The sequence below is a fragment of the Elephas maximus genome, chromosome 5 (genome assembly GCF_024166365.1).
Source record: "Elephas maximus indicus isolate mEleMax1 chromosome 5, mEleMax1 primary haplotype, whole genome shotgun sequence".
NCBI lineage: Eukaryota > Metazoa > Chordata > Mammalia > Proboscidea > Elephantidae > Elephas > Elephas maximus.
Genome location: NC_064823.1, coordinates 3,558,170 through 3,576,707, shown reverse-complemented (window position 1 = coordinate 3,576,707; position 18,538 = coordinate 3,558,170). Strand labels below are relative to the sequence as shown.

General features: G+C 46.0%; 1 protein-coding gene and 1 non-coding gene across 4 annotated transcripts in view; both read left to right on the top strand.

The window, feature by feature from the left end:
• Nucleotides 1-11,067: 11,067 nt before the first annotated feature.
• On the top strand, nucleotides 11,068-11,175 carry LOC126077612 (U6 spliceosomal RNA). Its single transcript, XR_007517788.1, has one exon. It is a non-coding gene; the product is annotated as a U6 spliceosomal RNA (small nuclear RNA).
• A 961-nt stretch (nucleotides 11,176-12,136) lies between these two features.
• Nucleotides 12,137-18,538, top strand: part of MGST2 (microsomal glutathione S-transferase 2) — a 43,425-nt gene continuing 37,023 nt past the window's right edge. Inside the window, exons 1-2 of one of the 3 annotated variants that reach the window (XM_049885253.1) lie at nucleotides 12,137-12,231; nucleotides 13,278-13,447. Coding sequence is in view for 2 of the 3 variants with exons in the window: in XM_049885251.1 (XP_049741208.1) it covers nucleotides 13,390-13,447 (58 nt within the window). In the remaining variant the exon portion in view is untranslated. Of the gene's footprint in view, nucleotides 12,232-13,257; nucleotides 13,448-18,538 lie in introns of those variants that run through there. The other 2 variants (XM_049885251.1, XM_049885252.1) reach the window with 2 other exon arrangements.

Here is an 18,538-nt window from a genome sequence, read left to right as displayed (position 1 = left end):
AGGTGGCCGCTTGCTAGCGTTTAAGACCCCAGACACCACTCTCCAAAGTGGGATACAGAATGTTTCCTTAATAGATTTTAGTATGCCAATTGATTTAGATGTCACCTGAAGCCATGGTCCCCAAACCCCCGCCCCTGCTATGCTGGCCTTCGAAGCACTCAGTTTATTCAGGCAACTTCTTTGCTTTTGATTTATTCCAGTTGTGCTGACCTCTCCTGTATTGTGTGTTGTCTTTCCCTTCACCTAAAATAGTTCTTATCTACTATCTAATTAGTGAATACCCCTCTCTCTTCCTCCCTCCCTCCCCCCATCATAACCATCAGTGGGCCCTACAGACTTAAGACCAATGTCCTTGACCATCTCAAGTGACCAGGGGCTCCTGTTTCTCGCCATATTCCGTTGACTCACTCTTCCAGCTAACTTCCCCCTTTTGTCTAATTCTAACCTCAGTAAATTGCACTATCATGGATCTACCCAATTGCTCAAGTCAGAAACCCAAAACCTGGGAATCTTCAACTCTTCCTTTTCCTTCCACCTCTCCCCTTTATCAGGCACATCTAGTGTACCTTGTCCAATTTTCTTGACCTCATCTGTCTCCTGAATGCTCAGCACATGTTCCACCTTAGTTCCATTGCTGCAGACTGATTCCCTGTGGGGCCTTGGCTATTCTGTCACCTGAGGGCTGCCAGCCACACTCCTGGTATCCCTGACTCCTGTCTGAAGTACCATACTGTGGTGCACAGGGTGACTGCCAAAGGGGCCACATGATGTCATCCAGAAGACTGAGGGGTTAACTAGTAATGAGTTATAAGTGCCTATCGAGATGGAACAAATCACTCCAAAACCTAGTGGCCTAAAACAACCATTTAATTAAGCACGTGGACCATGTGGGCAGTAGGGCTTGGCTCTGCTCCTCAGTGTCCTCAGTTGGCAGTGACTCAGTGGCTGGTGCCACTCTGAAAGCGTCTTCACTCACAGGTCTGACAGCTGGTGCTGGCAGCTGGCTGGGACCTCAGCTGGGGCTGTCAACCACAGCCCCAACTCACGGCCTCTCTCTCTGGCCTGGGCTCCATCCCAGCCTGGTGGCGTTAGGGCAGCCAATTTCTTCCGCAGCAGCTGAGGGCTTCAACCATGAATGTCCCAGTGAACAAGGCGGCAGCCACATTGCCTTTCAGGACCTAGTCTGGCAAGTTATATGGCATCATTTCTGCTGCATTCTACTGGTTATGAGCCAGTTATTAAGGCCAGCCCAGACACAAAAGAGGGGATGTATTCTCCACTTCACCATGAGAAAAATGCCACAGAATTTACAGATATGTTTAAAACTGCCACGGGTGGAAAAATTTTAACCAAAGGGAGACAGGATGTATGAGATAAATTCCCTCCAGGAACTGTTGTGAGGTGCAGTATCTCCATACAGCCTGCCCAAAGACATCTGTGTGGCCAGGTGGGCCACCTGCTGTGTGAGTGGCTGTGTCTCATCACGGCTCGTTGTGAAGCAGTGGCCAGTGTAGAGTGAGCTGCTTCCCATCATTCTCAGACCTGCTTCCTGATATGGACTGAATTGTGTTCCCCCAAATGTGTGTCAGTTTGGCTGGGCCGTGATTTCCACTATCGTGTGATTGTCCACCGTTTTGTCTTCTGACGTGATTACCCTATGCGTTGTAAATCCTGCCTCCATGATGTTTATCTTGTAATCAATTTACAAGATTAGATAGTGTCTTAAGTCAATCTCTTTTGAAATAAAAAGGAGAGAAGCAAGCAGAGAGACATGGGGACCTCATACCACCAAGAAAGCAGTGCCAGGAGTAGAGCGTGTCCTCTGGACCTGGAGTCCTGTATTTAGAAGCTCCTAGACCAGGGGAGGATTGATGACAAGTACCTTCCCTCAGAGCCAATGGAGAGAGCCTTCCCCTGGAGCTGATGCCCTGAATTTGGATTTCTAGCCTGCTAGCTGTGAGAGAATAAATTTTTCTTTGTTAAAGCTATCCACTTGTGGCATTTCTGTTATAGCAGCACTAGATAACTAAGACAGCTCCCTTCTGGCCTGTAGTGGATGGAATCCGGGGATGCTGTTAAGCATCTTGCAATGCACAGGAGCCCCTACCCCCTACCACCACCACACACAACAAAGAATTAATATCCTACCCAATGTGTCCATAGTGCCAAGGCTGAGAAACCCCGCTTTATAATAAGGATGAGGAGTTTTAAAGGGTTTTACTGCCCTGGTATTACACCATTCAGATAAAGTCACAGCATTGGAAACCCTGGTGACATAGTGGTTAAGGTCAGCAGTTCGAATCTACCAGGCATTCCTTGTAAACTCTAAGGGGCAGTTCTACTCTGTCCTATAGGGTCGCTATGAGTTGGAATCGACTTGATGGCAACAGGTTTGGTTTTGGTTTTTGGTTTTATTCAAGCTTTGTCCCTGGCTCCGTTGCTTTAGAGAACCTGGGCTAAGATACTCTTCAACCAACTTGTCACCAAATCCTGCTGATTGTCCTTTTAAATCTCTTTTAGATCCAGTCACTTTTGTCCATCTTAGGCCAGGCCACCAGCTTCTCTCACCTAGGCCACAATATAGTTTCCCAAGGAATCCTTTCATATTTATACTAGTGATAGATCCTTACCAATCTACAGTAAAGCCAGAGTGATCTTTTTGAAACAAAGTTTATCACAAAATCTCCCAATTTAAAACTCTTTAAAGACCCCCTCATTCTTATTATAAAGCCAGGGTTTCTCAGCCTTGGCACTACAGACATTTTGGGCAGGATATTAATTCTTCATGGGGAGGGGAAGGGAAACTGTCCCGTGCACTGTAAGACGTTTAGCAGCATCCCTGGCTTCTATCCACTAGGTGCCAGTAGCACTTCCTCCTCCCACTTGTGACAACAGTAACTTCTCCAGACATTACGAAATGTCTCCTGGGGGCAGAACTGTCCCTGGTTGAGAGCCTGTAGTATAAAGTAAAAGCATTTAACACGGCCCTGTGTGGACTGGCCCTGGCCAGGTACCCCTCTCATCCGGGTCCCCATGCAGCAGCTATACTGGACTTCTTTCAGGATTCCGTGATCACGCCATATTATTTCCCCCTTCAGGCCTTTTCAATGTCTTCCCCTTGGCCTGGAACCTTCCCCTTTCCTCCACCTCTCCGCTCCCCTTCCCACCGTTCACCTAGCTAACACTTTATTATCAGTCCTCAGTTCAAATGCCACTTTTGTGAAGGCTCTTTTCCCAGCCTAGCGTAAGTTCCCATGGCACCCAGAACTTCTCACTTACACTTACCACAAGGATAAGGAATCAATCAACTTTATGATTGCTTGTTGGTGTTGTTTTCCTCGCTCCACTGTAAACAAGAGCAGAGATGTCGTGTGTCCTGCTCATGCTTGTATCCCCAGTGCTCAGCAGAGCTTGGCATATGGTAGGTATGCAAAACATTTGAAAATGGATGAATGAACACTACTAATGTCTACTAATAAGAATAGATATTATTCCTGTCTTTTCTTGCTTTAGATTTTTCTCAGCTGCTGCAAAGTAGGACCCCTCATTCCACGTGGGTGATGGCCTGATTCTCTGATGTTTCCCCAACCAAGCCATCTGCCCGATTCCTGAGAACCTCTCCAGGCTCTGCTCAACTCTCTGACCTGCTCTTTTCCAAAGAATTCATACAAACGACTATAAGAGTACTCTTTTTTTTTTTTTAACCAAACCACTCTAGATTAAGGACTACATCAAAGTCCAGGTTGTGTGTATCTAATCCCCCAAAATATTTATCAAAACATGGGATAGCCTCACTTTTCATGATCTGGCTATTGTGTCCACTAAATGGGGTTGCCTTCACCTTTTTTCACCTGTGACTCTTCACTGCCTCCTTGCCTTCTCCAACAGAGATGCCAACTTGGAAGTGTCCTTTTCTTGACCCTTTCTTAGTGGGATGCAAATCTCTGGGGCAGAGACTGTGTTGGGCTTGTGTCTAGTTTTGAGTAGCAGATCCAGGGTTGAAAGTCTGATATTTTTACATATATGCACGCGTGGGTTTGGTGCTCCTGCATGTCACAGGGCTATTGTTCGAAGTGGTCAACTTGTTGATCTCTGAAAACCTGGATTTTTCATAGGGCATCATTTGGAAATGATTTCAGTAAATCGTTTTTGTGAACTGACTTGTTGTGGTTTGGCTGATGCGTAACGCTAGGGGCCTCTGGAAAGCTAGAAAGAGGGAGCTGTAACTGAGAGCCCAAAGGCTGTCCTGCCTTGTAGCACAGCTTCTTCCCGGTGATGTGGGATCCCCTAAGGTTTGGTAACCGTGGGATTTACTCCCCCTAGTGGTTTGATGAAATATAACTTTTTCTGAAAGAAAGGGCAAAGTTTAAGTCACAGCTGCCATTCTCAAGGTATGGCTGTTCAGGATCCTCTTAGTGTGAATGAGGGAGGACAGTAGATGAGAAGCCAGTGGGTCCCCTAAGAGGAGGGATGGGGGATGGGCTCACAGAGGTGGGATGTTAGGAGGGCAGGTGGACACCCTTTCACTCTGCACATTTTGGAAGCTGCTTTGTCTGGAATTCCTGCTCCAGAAAAGTTTGGCTGGGGACTACCAGACACAAAGCCAGTGATGGAAGTGCAAACGATGTTTTGCTGACAAAGTCCCAGAAACAAAGGCAAGAATCAAGTACAATCTAAGGGATGAACAAAAAGAAAGGAAAACCAGGCATCCAATCTCTAAAGCCCTTTATCATCTTGCTAGAGCCCCGGGGTGGTGCAAATGGCTAAAAGCTCCTCTACTAAGTGAAAGGTTGGGGGGTCAAGTCCACCCAGAGGTACCTCAGAAGAAAGGCCTGGTGATCTCCTTCTGAAAATCTGCCACTGAGCACCCTGCGGAGCACAGCTCTGCTCTGACACACTGGCGACTGATTGGTTATCATCTTGCTCAGGCAGAAGAACAAAACAGGTGAAGGCCTCAACACCCTCTGGCGCTGCGCAGGCTTTCCAAGTTTTCAGCTGCTAGGTTTGTTTTGTTTGTTGTTTCTTTTTCAGCAGGGCATTACTTGGCCTAGGATATGTTTAAATCGGTGTCTTGTGAGTCACGTTATAACAGGCTTGTGTGCATCATGATTACTGTTCTTTGGCGTGTCAGCCCTGACGCAGGTTTAGCACCACACTTCAAAGTGATTCCGAGCTGCTTTTAACTGTTGGCTTGTTCTTAATCTGCCAGTCTTAAGTGTTTTCGCATCAAGAGGAGGATCGTTTGCTCTTTTCCTTTTACCTTAACAAGCTCCAGAGAGACACCGAGGGAAATGACAGTATCTTCTTTCGTCTGAAGTAGCCTAATCATTGGACACCATCCTGTGCTAGATGCTGCCTGCCCGTCTACACAGCCTAATAAGAGCTGGTGCAATGCACAAGAGACAAAGTAACGTTTACACTTAAGGACACACTGAAGAGAAACACTATCTTTCAGGGTCAGACGAGGTAAGCGCTCCTCCTTTGATACATAGAAATCTCAGTAAGTTCTCTGAGGCAGTAGTTGGCCAACCTGGTGTCACAGAACCTAAGAGATTTCTCAGTTAAATTAACTCAGAATCTCTGGGGTGTGGCCTGAGTATCCGTGTTTATTTTAAAAGCAATCTTGGTGACTCTAAGGTGAGAACCACTGGTCTAGAGGCACATGGAAGCCAGTTAGCTGGGAAGCACTGGTGGGCCTGACAGGTAATTAAATGTGCTCATGCCTCAACCAGACTCATAAGTGCTGGGGCCTTGGAAGGCCTCTTTCCTTCCCATCTTGACCTCAGATTTCCCTTCCATGTCTGTCGACTTCTCCTCCTCCACCCAGGCACCCAGAGAATTGCTGCAGTGGGAATCTCCTTAAAGCCTTCAGCATCCTTCTTGGGCTGAGTGTGGCATCCATTCTTCCCTGCCTCACCTCCTCCCTTGCTGACGCTTCCTCTTCCTCCCCAGGAATTACTGTGCTTGCTTTGGCTTCTTCCAGCTTGTTCATTCGCCCTGATCCCTCCATCCAGACCTTCCTTCTTTAGGAGGTAGTGAGAGGGAGGGACTAGACAAGCTACTGAAGCTCTCTGGATCTCAGTTTCCTTATCTGCAAAACGGGAATAATTTACAACCTCATAGGATGCTTGTGCGAGTTATGTGAGACGGTCTATGTTTAGTTAGCATGTCGCAGATGTTCAATAATGGATCTTGATGAAGCCTAGAAATCTGCATGTTTATATCACTTCAGGTAATAGGGGTGGCGAGGACTATGCTGAGAGATACTGGCTAAGATAGTGGCACTCTACCTCGGCTATGCTTTAGAATCACTGGGGTGCTTTTAAAAAGTCCCAGTGCCCAGGGTGACCCTGAGACTGATGAAATTAGAATTTTGGTGTGTGGGGAGAGTCAGGTAGCAGTATGTTAAAGGCCTCCAGGTAATTCCTGTGTGCAGTCAGAGTTAACAGCAATGATCAGCAAGCCTGGGTTTGAGTCCAGCTCTACCATGTACTTAGGTTTGGCAAGTCAGTAACCTCTGAGCCTCAATTCCTTCATCTGAAAACGGGAATAAAATATATACTTTTGTCTTAGTTATCTAGTGCTGCTATAACAAAAATACCACAAGTGGATGGTTTTAACAAAGAGAAATTTATTCTCTCACAGTCTAGGAGGCTAGAAGTCTGGATTCAGGGTGCCAGCTCCATGGGAAGGCTTTCACTCTCGGTTAGCTCTGGGGGAAGGTCCTTGTCATTAATCTTCCCTGGTCGAGGAGCTTCTCAGCTCAGGGACACCGGGTCCAAAGTACGTGCTATTCTCTTGGCTCTTGTTTCTTGGTGATATGAGGTCCCTCTGTCTCTTTGCTCGTAATATGAGGTCCCTCTGTCTCTTTGCTCGTTTCTTTCTTTTATATCTCAAAAGAGATTGATTTAAGACACAACCTAATCTTGTAGAGTAAGTCCTGACTCATTAACATAATTGCTGCCGACCCCACCTCATTAACATCATAGAGATAAGATTTACAACACCTAGGAAAATCATAACAGATGACAAAATGGTGGACAATCACACAATACTGGGAATTGTGGACCAGCCAAGTTGACACACATTTTGTGGGGGAGACAATTTAATCCATAACAACTTCATTGATTACACAGAGTAACTGAGATAACTTTATACAGTGGACAGCACAGCGCAAGCAAAGCGCTTAACTTTCCCTTCACCTGGGAGTGAACGTTAGAGGCCCCAGCCGGACCAAGGCCGTCTCAGCAGGCTTGGCCTCTGGGTTCAGCGTTCCCCTGTCTCTTTCTGCTCTGGATCCAGCAAGTTTATAAATAGGCTCCAAACATGGTCCAAGGGACCACTGGCTTCTCTGTGCCAATCACCCTGTTTTCAAAGTACTTCATTCAAAACGCTATTCAATTCAAAAAAATTAGTAATGATTAAATGAGAGAAGCAAACCATTAGTATTAGTTCTTTTGTTGTTGTTCAATGCCAATATGCAGTATGTCATCTAGCTTACAGGTTAATTTTTTTTTTTTTTAATGTCTAGTAACCTAGAACCATGACCACCATTAATAATATTATGTCTGAGGAACTATGTGTTCTGAGATGTAAACATTCAGCTTCCAAATCCCCATTTGGAACATACATGTGTGTAGAGTATATGAGTGTGTGTGTACATGGATATGTGCGTGTTTGTGAGTGTGGATTTTGTTTGTGAGGCTGTTTATGAGTGTGTGTGCATGCAAAATGTGTGTGAGTACATACATGTGTGTGAGTGTGTGTCACTTGGTCTAGGGAGGCGGTTGGGAAGACTATGTGCTGGGACTTGAAAAGAATGAGGGTTTCTAGCTCTCCTCACCAGTCTCTAGATTCTGTTTTATCTCCTCCGAAGTCTTAATGTAGGAGCGCTGGTGGCACAGTAGTTAAGTGCTTGGCTGCTAACCAAGACGTCAGCAACTTGAATATACCAGGCACTCCTTGGAAACCCTGTGGGGCAGTTCTACTCTGTCCTATAGAGTTGCTGTGAGTCAGAATTAACTCGATGCTAACAGGTTTGGTTTGATTTAAGTCTTACGGACAGAACTCTGGGGGCACAGTGGTAAAGCACTCACCTGCTAACTGAAAGATTGGTGGTTTGAACCCACCAGCCGCTCTGCAGAATAAAGGTGTGGCAATCTGCTTCTGTAAAGATGACAGCCTTGGAAGCCCTATGGGGCATTTCTACTCTGTCCTTTAGGGTTGCTATGAGTTGGAATCGACTTGACAGCAAGGGATTTTTAAGTCTTGTGTAAACTTAAGGCAACGGAAGGTGAGATCTTCTATTATAGTCAAAAGCCATTTTGAGGCAATTCACTCTGTTTCCATTCTTCTGGGAAATCTGTGTCGTCTTGGAAATTACAACAGGATCTAAGGTCGTCTGTTGCTTTCTAACACGGTCTTCTCAATGAAAAGGTCTAATCTCTTCGTGCTAGGGCTGCTAACCAAAGGGTCGGCAGTTCAAATCCACCAGGCACTCCTTGGAAACTCTATGGGGCAGTTCTACTCTGTCCTATATGGTTGCTATGAGTCGGAATCGACTCGACGGCACTGGTTTTTTGGGTTGGGTTAATCTCATCTGTGCCTGCCCAGAGTTGCAGGGTGTGGGGAGAGTGGAGAAAGTGCAAACAGGATAACATTGGGGGCCAGCCTGCCATATGCCAGGTTCTGTGATACTTGCTTCCGTCACGTTGTTTGATTTACTCATCAGAGGAACCCTGTCCGGTGAATATTATCATTTTGCTTTGAGAGAACATGTCCAGGGAAATTTAGCAACTTGCCCAGTGCTACGCTGGGATATAAGCCTAGATTGTTAGCTCAAAACTTGTACTCTTTTACCTCCCTACACTGGGAAATGACCGTTGTTTTCCCTCCCTTTCTGCTCTTCTTTTGCCTCTGTTTTCTTTGAGCCCTGATAGGACATTCCTAGAGCACTTTGGCGGTACAAATGGTTAAGTGCTCAACTACTAACCTAAAGGTTGGCATTTCAGACCCACCCAGAAGTGCTGTGGAGGAAAACCCTGGCAATCTGCTTCTGAAAGCCTTGAAAACCCTGTGGAGCGCAGCTCTTCTCTGATATATGCGGGCCGCCTTGAATCGAAATCTATATGATGTTAACTGGTTTGGTTTTTTTTTGGTAGAACTTTTCTGAAGTTAGGTATAACAGGCAGTTTGGCCTGAGGCTTGGTGGAATCCAGTGTAAGCCTCTACACTGTACCCTGTATGTCCTGGGGGAATGCCTCTTCCGTGTGAATACAAATTGCCTTTCTTTAGCTTGGAATTCCATGCCCAGGGTCACAGAGCAAGATACTCCAGTTTCTCAAAGAGAAGAAAACATTTTGCAGGATCACAGCAATTACTTAAATTTTTGCAAGATGAAAGCTGAGGCATTCTTTAAAATCTGGCTGTGTTAATACAGGGTTTTTCAACTAGTCAGGACTTCCAGCAAGATAATATGATAAACTCTAGGCACACTGAGAACCTTACACGGCCTTTTTTTTCAACTGAGATTATTATGGGTTGTTGATATTGTGATCACCCTGATTATTCCTGGGCATCCCTGGGAAGGGAGCATTTTCTGTCTCTCTCTGCTGCCTGGCCAGCAGAGATCAGCAGAGACCAGGGGTAGGCATAGAATGGGTCCCTGGGTGGCACTAATAGTTTGAGCTTGGCTAGTAGCCGAAAGGTTGGTGGTTTGAATCCACCCAGCGGTGCCGTCAAAGAAAGGTCTGGCTATCTACTTCTGTAAGATTATAGCCATTGAAAACTTTATGAGGCGTAGTTCTGCTATGAAACATGTGGGGTCACCCTGAGTTGTTATGTTAATGAGGTCCTACTGGAGCAGGGTGGGTCCTGAACCTAATTTCTCTTGAGTGGTGATTTATAAAGGGGAGTAGACACAGAAAGACAGACACACAACACAGTACGCTAGGTGACCACGGGGACAGAAGCATCTGTAAACTGAAAAGGAACTCCAAGGATTGCTGGCATTCTCCAGAGACTCACAACACAGTACGCTATGTGACCACGGGGACAGAAGCATCTGTAAACTGAAAAGGAACTCCAAGGATTGCTGGCATTCTCCAGAGACTCGGAAAGAGGCTCACAGAAGGAACAGACTTTTAGCATCAAGAACTGTGAGAAATAAATTTCTGTTCTTTAAAGTCACCCACTTGTGGTCTTTTTTGTTACGGCAGCACTGGGTAGCTAAGACAGATGTATTTATATGCTAAGTACTCTTCCAGATACTTTATTTATGTATTTATTTAACAAACACACAGAACACTTGTTATATGCTGGGTGCTGTTTTAAGTGCTTTATAAATATTAACTCAGTTCTTGAAAAAGCCCTATTTCATTTAAACTTCCTTTCAGCCCCGTGAGTAAGTGTTATTAGCGCCATTTTACAAAGCTGAGGCTCAGAGAGATTCAGAATCTTGTTGAAGGTTGCATCATTATTAAGTGTCAACCCGGGAGCCCAGTCCCCAGCCAGTAGGAAGCTGAGGCACACTTCCCAGCAGCACTGGGGCTTCCCTTTGAGCCTGGGATGGGAGGGGAAAGGGAAGATGGGGGACAGAAGAGAGAAACCCCAGCTTTGTGTTTTGGGAAGCTGAATCTTTAAAAGAGCAAACTGATTGTGTTGACAGAGGGAAGGGAGCTGTGATGAATGAATCCCCCGGAAGCAGGTGGGAGGGGCGGGGAGCTGTGGCAGGACCGGACTCTTTCTGGGTGGGGTGGGAAGGGCACTGTTCTGACAGTGGAGAGGTGGTGGGCAGCGTGGGGACCACGGGCACTGTGTGTCCTCCTACTACCAAACCAGCTGCTGGTGAGCAGACTGGCTCATGGTGACCCCCTGTGTCTTAGAGCAGAACTGTGCTCCACGGGGTTTTCAGTGACTGATTTTTGGGGGAAGTAGGCCATCAGGCGCACCTCTGGGTGGATTCGAGCCTCTAACCTCTCAGTTAGCAGCTGAATGTGTTAACCACTTGTACCACCCAGGGACTCCGTGTGTCCTGCTAGAGGTCTGATTTAAAATATCGGTCCCTTAGTGCTTGATTTGGCAGCACATACACTAAAAACTGGAACAACACAGAGAAGATTAGCATGGCTCCTATGCAAGGATGACACCCAAATTTGCAAAGTGTTCCATATTTTTACCAGAAATAGGCCTATCTTCTCAGAGAAAATTAAAGAATGGGAGTTGTCATAGATTGAATTATGCCCCCCCAACTGTGTATCAACTTGGTTAGGCCATGATTCCCACTATTCTGTGGTTGTCCTCCATTTTGTGGTTGTAATTTTATGTTAAAGAGGCTTTTGGTGGGATTTTAACATCCTTACAAGGTCACATCCCTGATTCAAATGTAAAGGGAGTTTCCCTGGGGTATGGTCTGCACCACCTTTTATCTCTCAGGAGATGAAAGGGAAGCAAAGAGGTGGGTGGGGGGAGGGGCTCACACTATCAAGAAAACAGGACCAGGAACAGAGTGTGTCCTTTCGACTTGAGGTTCCTATGCCCAGATGCTCCCAGGCCAAGGGAAAACTGATGACAAGAACCTTCCTCCAGAGCTGACAGAGAGAGAAAGGCTTCCCCTGGAGATGAAGCCCTGAATTTGGACTCATAGCCTACTAGAAAGTGAGAGAACAAATTTCTCTTTGTTAAAGCCATCTACTTGTGGTATTTCTGTTATAGCAGCACTAGATGACTAAGGAGTTAAAAAAAAAAAAAAAATCGGTTCCTTAAGGTCCCTCTACATTCTTAGAACATGCCTCGTACCTCCTTTTTTTTTTTTTTTTTAATATGGTCACATGGTCATGGGAGAGTCAGGGTGAAAAAGGAAGGCAGCTGGGTACAGGGGCACAGCGCGGGAACCTGCTGGGCTCAAATCCCCTTTACTGGATGAATTAAATTAGAATCACCATTAATTCATATTTAAATCTCAATAGGATTAAATTAAACCTGTGCTTCCTTCTCCCACAGGGAAGGAGAGAAAGGTTTTGGCAAACGTTGGAGGGGAGGCAATTGAGGGGTCCTGAGAGGGTTAGGGAAACCCTGGTGGCGTAGTGGTTAAGTGCTATGGCTGCTAACCAAAAGGTTGGCCATTTGAATCCACCAGGCTCTCCCTGGAAACTGTATGGAGCAGTTCTACTTGTTACTGCAAATCGCGGATTCAAGCCGCCTGCCGCAAAGCCAATACTGAGACAAGAGGAGGTAAGGAGCAAGAAGGCTTTATTGAACACCGGTATTCAAGAGACAGGGGGGTTAAATTTCTCCCACATTCTGTCTAATTCTAAAGAGCTAGTGGGAGGGTTTTATAGGGGGAAGGTTAGGGTTACCTAATGTTTTTAAGCACCTACGTAGCCCACAGATTGTCTTATACATCACAAAACAACTACAAGAAACTATTAAACCAAAGATATGTATGTCAGACATCTGGACTCTAATCAGCATGTTTGTAACAGCCTGAAAAAAAAAAAACTCACACAAGAATCTCTCAAGCTAGTGGAACTGTTCTGCCAAGTCCACTCTGGCTGAGATAGGGAGCAAGAAAGAAAGTTGTAGATAAACATGTTAGGAGCCTTTCTGCCGTTTTGCAGGCTGAAGGCCATTTCTCAAAAGAACAAAAAAGAGAAGAGAGACCAAGGCCACAGGAACTGAGAGAGCTCCTCACCCCTTTAGAAGAGACCGGTACAGCTGGTGCAATAAAAAAAATGTTTAGAGATTACTTAGAGCATCATTATGGCGTTGGTTATGCCACGCTCTCAATCACCCATTGTGAACAGGAGAAACCATGCTTGTTAAGAGTGGAACAGGCTGCTCAGCCATACCTTGAACAGAGCCTGCGCCATTTTCTAAAGACTAGAGATTAATCACCGTTTACACAGCTATACTAAAACAAATGAGAAAATACATTCTCTCTCCTTTAATATTAAAACACTGGAGAAAATGTATTTTCTGTACTTCATACTCTGTCCTATAGAGTCACTATGAGTTGGAATCGACTAGACAACAACAGTTTTGGTTTTTTGCTTTTCTTGAGAGAGCCGGAGGAAGGGAAGTTGTGAATTTGCTGGAAGATTCTTAACTGCAGGCGCTAGGCTGGGGATGAGGGAGACTTAAAAAAGGGAACTCTGGAAGCTGCTCCTGGGCAAATAAAGACCTGTGATTGGCAACCCCAGCCCTACCAGCCTTCCTGATTCCTGTTCCTGAGCAAAGGTCACTGGCTGTTTCAATCATCTTTTTTTTTCCTCCACCAGCTTTGCTTACCGAATAAGGAAAATCAGCATTGCAAAGATTGCAAAGTCAGAAGACGGCCTCTCTAATATTGTTTTCTAAGAATAGTTGAGCCAACCAGAGCTTTGGGTGAAGATGGCTGGGAATTCAATCCTGCTGGCTGCTGTGTCTCTTCTCTCCGCTTTTCAGCAAAGTAAGAGTCACAGGAGTGTGTGTGTGTGAGAGAGAGACTGAGAGAGAGAGAAAGGCCGGCCCTGAGGGAGGGAGCAGGGACACCACACGGTTCATCAGTTTTGGGCTGCTGACTTGCCGGTGGCTCTGGGTGTTCGTCAGAGCACAGTCGCCCTGAGGTCATCAGCTCCTGCCTGCTCGCCTCCTTCCTTGTGGGGAGGTGGAGAGTTGGAACAGTCCAGGGATTAGTTCTCTCAACCCCGGGCATTGCGGGCTCTCAGAGCTCAGCGAATTCTGCATAATCTGTGGTTACAATCCACAGCCCCAGTTCAAGTGAACACCAGAAGTGCGCGAACCTGGGGGAAGTGGGATATAAACAGTTGTTCAAAACGAAATGTGCCTGCTTCTAAACCGTCGTTGTGATTTCTTCCTGTTATTTTAATTCCTGTGTTTTTGTAAATGAATTGCATGTGGCAGGTATGATTATCAGATTAAAAGAAAATCTCCCACAGAAATATAAGATTCAGATTAAATAATTAGTTCTAAATTTTAAAACACCTTTCCGATAGGAATATTTAATATCTCGACTGCCCTGTTAAATAGACCGCTTTTTCTCCCCAGGAGTCACATCTGCTCAGTTCATATTATCTTACCTGCTATGCCAATTTATAACTCATGCTAAGGTGGGAAAAAGGGTCTGAACTTTAGTAAGCAGGATTTCTCCTCCAGTGTTTTCCTTGTTTTTACAAGTGCGCATGTGCCAGGAAGTCGGGCCCTGTTGAACGGCTCAGGTTACAGAAGCCGCTGGAAGTAGGGCCGCTCCACGCCAAGAATAAAGGCCCGGCCTCCATGCACACTAAAGGTCTTGGCTAGCCAGGTTCTTCGGTGTGCTTATGAAAACACTATACCTTCTGACACACATTTTGTGGTTTGGCTCACGATTGTTTCCGGAGTAAAGCAGGATGTTTTTACCAAGTAAGGAAGCGCTTAGTCTGAAGAACCCGTTCCAGCCACCTGACCCACGTAGACGCACATGGACTGGTGATGACGGAGACTTTGTAAATTCTGGAAGCCGCTCCCGGGCTGGATAAAGACGTCTGATTAGAGACCCCAGACCTACCTGCCTTCCTGAGGGACCACCAAAGCTGTGTGTGCTCTCATGGGGGACTGCAGAGACAGGGGGCGGGAGGCCCCGGATGGACGCTGGCAGAGGCTTTACAAAGAGGCTTCTGTTTGCTGGCTGGTGCCTAGGATAGTGTGAGCTGGGGGCCAGAAGGTCAGGGGGCTGAATGAGGTGAGAAGGTGGTGGCGGGAGAAGAGCAGAGGAAATCAGAGAATGGTGGTCGGTGGTGTCTTAGGGTTTTATAAAGAAACAGAACTGATGATTTTATATATATATATACACACACATAATATACAAAACCAAACCCACTGCTGTCGAGTCGATTCGGACTCATAGCGACCTTACCGGACAGAGTAGAACTGCCCCATAGAGTTTCCAAGGAGTGCCTGGTGGATTTGACCTGCCGACCTCTTGGTTAGCAGCGTAGCACTTGGCCACCAGGGTTTCCATATATATATATAGGAGGGCATTGGGTTTTATGTAGATATAACACCTAAACGTGGTTGATTCCAACTCATGGTGACTCCATGTGTGTGACAGTAGAAGGGTGCTCCACAGGGTTTTAAAGAAAAAAAAAAAATTTTTTTTTTTCATGTGTGACAGTAGAAGGGTGCTCCACAGGGTTTTAATGGCTGATTTTTCAGAAGTAGATCACCAGGCCTTTCTTTTGAGGTGCCTCTGGGTGGACTCAAACCTCTAACCTTTTAATTAGCAGCTGAGTGCATTAACTGTACCACCCAGACACACACACACACACACACACACACACACACACACACACGTCTTTAAGAATTGGCTCATGTGATTGTGTGGACTGGCAAGTCCCAAATCTGTATGTCAGGTGACAGGCTGGAGATTGCCGCAGTCTTGTGTCCCCAAATCCGTAGGTCAGCTGATGGAAAGAGAAGAGTGCAGCTCTGGCAAAATGTCTTCTATTTATAGTCGAGAAGCAGAATACACCATAGAGAAAAACTTTCTCTTTGCTATTAAGGCCTTCAACTGAAGTGGATGACACCCACCCAAATTATGCAGGGTAATCAGCTGTACTTAAGGCCAGATGATTAGATCACATGCCACATGTAACTACTTCATAATAACATCTGGACGAGTCTCTGAACAGCTGGGCCCCCTCACCTAGCCAAGCTGACATGTAAAATCAGCTGTCACAGTGGTTGGCAGGGAATGTTTAATGATGAGGTGGAAAAGTGAGAGTGTCTGAGCCGTCTAGTGCTGCTATCACAGAAGTACCACAAGTGGATGGCTTTAACAAACAAATTTATTTTCACACAGCTTAGAAGGCTTGAAGTCCAAATTCAGGGCACCAGCTCTAGAGGAAGTCTTTCTCTCTGTTGGCTCTGGGGGAAGGTGATTATTCCTTGGCTTTTTGGTGATCTTCGTGTAGTATGGCATCTGTTTTTTCCCACCTCTATTTCTCTTGATTAGTTCTTTAATCTCTTTGATATCTCAAAAGAGATTGACTCAAGACATACCCTACATTAATCCTGTCTCATTAACAAAGATGATCCATTCCCAATTGGGATTATAAGCACAGGCATGGAGGTTAGGATTTACAACACATATTTTGGGGGAACATGCTTCAATCCGTAACAGAGAGAAAGAGAGAGGGAAAATGAGTCAAAAGACACAACTGTTTATCTGCAACTGGCATTATGAAATGGGCTGCTTTTGCAAAAGTTCCCTATCTGGTGGTTATGGAGATGGGACAGTGTGCCACGGCAGAAGTAGCTCAGGTTTTGAAAGCCAGACAGACTCCTCTATTTGTCTGGTCCAGCCAATTGTCAGTTGGGTGCCGCTGGCCTGGACACTTTAACCCTTCAATATCCTCAGTAAAGAGGGTTAAGAGGACACTGGGCATGAAGTGCTCAACAGAGTGTGGGTGCTCAGCATGGTTAGTTCCTGTCCTCAGGTCCCTTCCTCATGGAGGAGAACCTTCTGCTGGATTGGAGGCAGCCTTATGGTGAAGGCGACCACTGTGCTGGGTGAGCATTGTGGAGGGTCTCAGTTAACTCTACTGAGAAAGCTAGCAATAGTGTTGCCGAGTGGAAACCCCAGGTTCTGCCTGGTGTAACTTGTTACAACCAATAAACAAGAGGCCAAGGTGGGAGAAGAAAGATACCTTTATTTTGTGGCATAAGGAAAGGAGCACTGGGGCTGCTGCCTCCAAGGCTGCTTGCAGGCAGTTTGGGGAGGTGGGATTTTACAGAGAGCAGGCAAGGAAATGCAAATTCATCATGAATATTCAGGATTGACCTTCAAGCAGGCGCTTAGGGCTTAGGAATGACTAGGCATTTTATTTAGACAAGGGTTGGATTCTCCAGGATGGAAGAAGAGGTAGGTTTTTCTTCATTAGCATGTTAAGCCTCCACCTAGAGGCAGTTTGAGGCCATCTTTTTTTTTTTTTTTATGGCCCTGGTGGTGTAGTGGCTAAAGACCAAAAGGTCAGCAGTCCGAATCCACCAGGTGCTCTTTGAAACCCTTATGGGGCAGTTCTACTCTGTCCTTTAGGGTCACTATGAGTTGGAATCTGCTCGACGGCAATGGGCCCATTCTGAAGTTACCTTGTCCAGGACAACTTCAGAAGAATGTGCGGCTTATTCTGCTCGGTGCCGGAGGATAAGCCAGAGCAGGTGTCTCTCAGAAGGGCTGGGCAGCAAGAGGAGACTGTCTGAGCTATCTAGTGCTGCTGTCACAGAAATAGCACAAAGGGTGGCTTTAAATAACAGAAATTTATTTTCTCACTGTTTAAGAGGCTAGAAGTCTGAATTCAGGGAACCCACTTAGGGGGAAGTCTCTCTCGCTCTCCATTCTAAGGGAAGGTCCTTGTCTCTTTTCAGCTTCTCTTCCTAGGTTCCTAGGTGATTATGTGTATCTTCGCCCCATTTTTGCTTGCTTGCTTGGTTAATCTGTCTTTTATATCTCAAAAGAGACTGATTGAAGACACACCCTCCACTAATACTGCCTCGTTAACAAAGAAAACCACTTCCAAGTGGGATTATAACCACAGGTTAGGATTTACAACACATATTTTTGGGGGGACACAATTCAATCCATAACAGAGACTATTCTCAAGTAGTGTTTAATCGACTTCTAAGAGGGAAATAAACTTGAAGCTCTCCAGAAAGAGAGGTTGAAATAGCCTTTCCATCCTCCTCATGCCATCCCAATGATAGCCACAGTCTCTCTGAGGCTCCTGACCTAAGATAAGAGAACAGAAAGGGACTTCCACTCCTTGGGCCTGGGGATGAGCACCCCAGAATCCTTTTACATGGCACTAGGTGGGGGGGGGGGGAGGAGGGGCTCCAACACTGCTCCTAATAGGTGCGTTTCTTTTACTGAAGCTCATTCCTCACATTTGTTAGTGTCACAGACTGGTGCCCACAGCCTAGAGAAAGAGCACTTTCAATACTTCTACTTCATTTTGAAGCTCTAGGCTCTTGGGCGGTTGCTGAATTACCAATCTATGAGCACACATCTTTCATTGTTTCCATTTTATAAAGGGAAACAAGAAGCCTTGCCAAGTGTTTTCTCCAAGGCTGTGTAGCAGGTTAGACACAGTTAAAAATAGCAGCATTCAGAAAGGCCAAGTCCCAGTTTTCCCTTCCACAGACAGACCCTCTTTTCCTGCCCCAACTGGGCCCATGAGCCCTTGGCCTCTCCAGACTGCATCTGGCCTGAAAGGCTTCGGGCCGGGGTAGGAGACACCAGCCCCTCATCCCACACTGCCCCATCCTCTCAGGCTTCAGGAGCTGCCACTGCAGTTGGAATGAGAAAGACTCCAATCCTAAGGGTTCACACACTTCAGAGGCTCAGCCACAGCTTTTAAATCCTAAACAACAGCTTGTTTGTAGTGGAGGGGGATTAGAGGAGGGCAGCCGCCTGCCCTCACTAAACCAGGTTCAGTATTTACTGGCTTTTTGTCAGAAGGGAGGAATCGTGTTTCAGGAGGAGACATATCACCCCTGAGAGTGT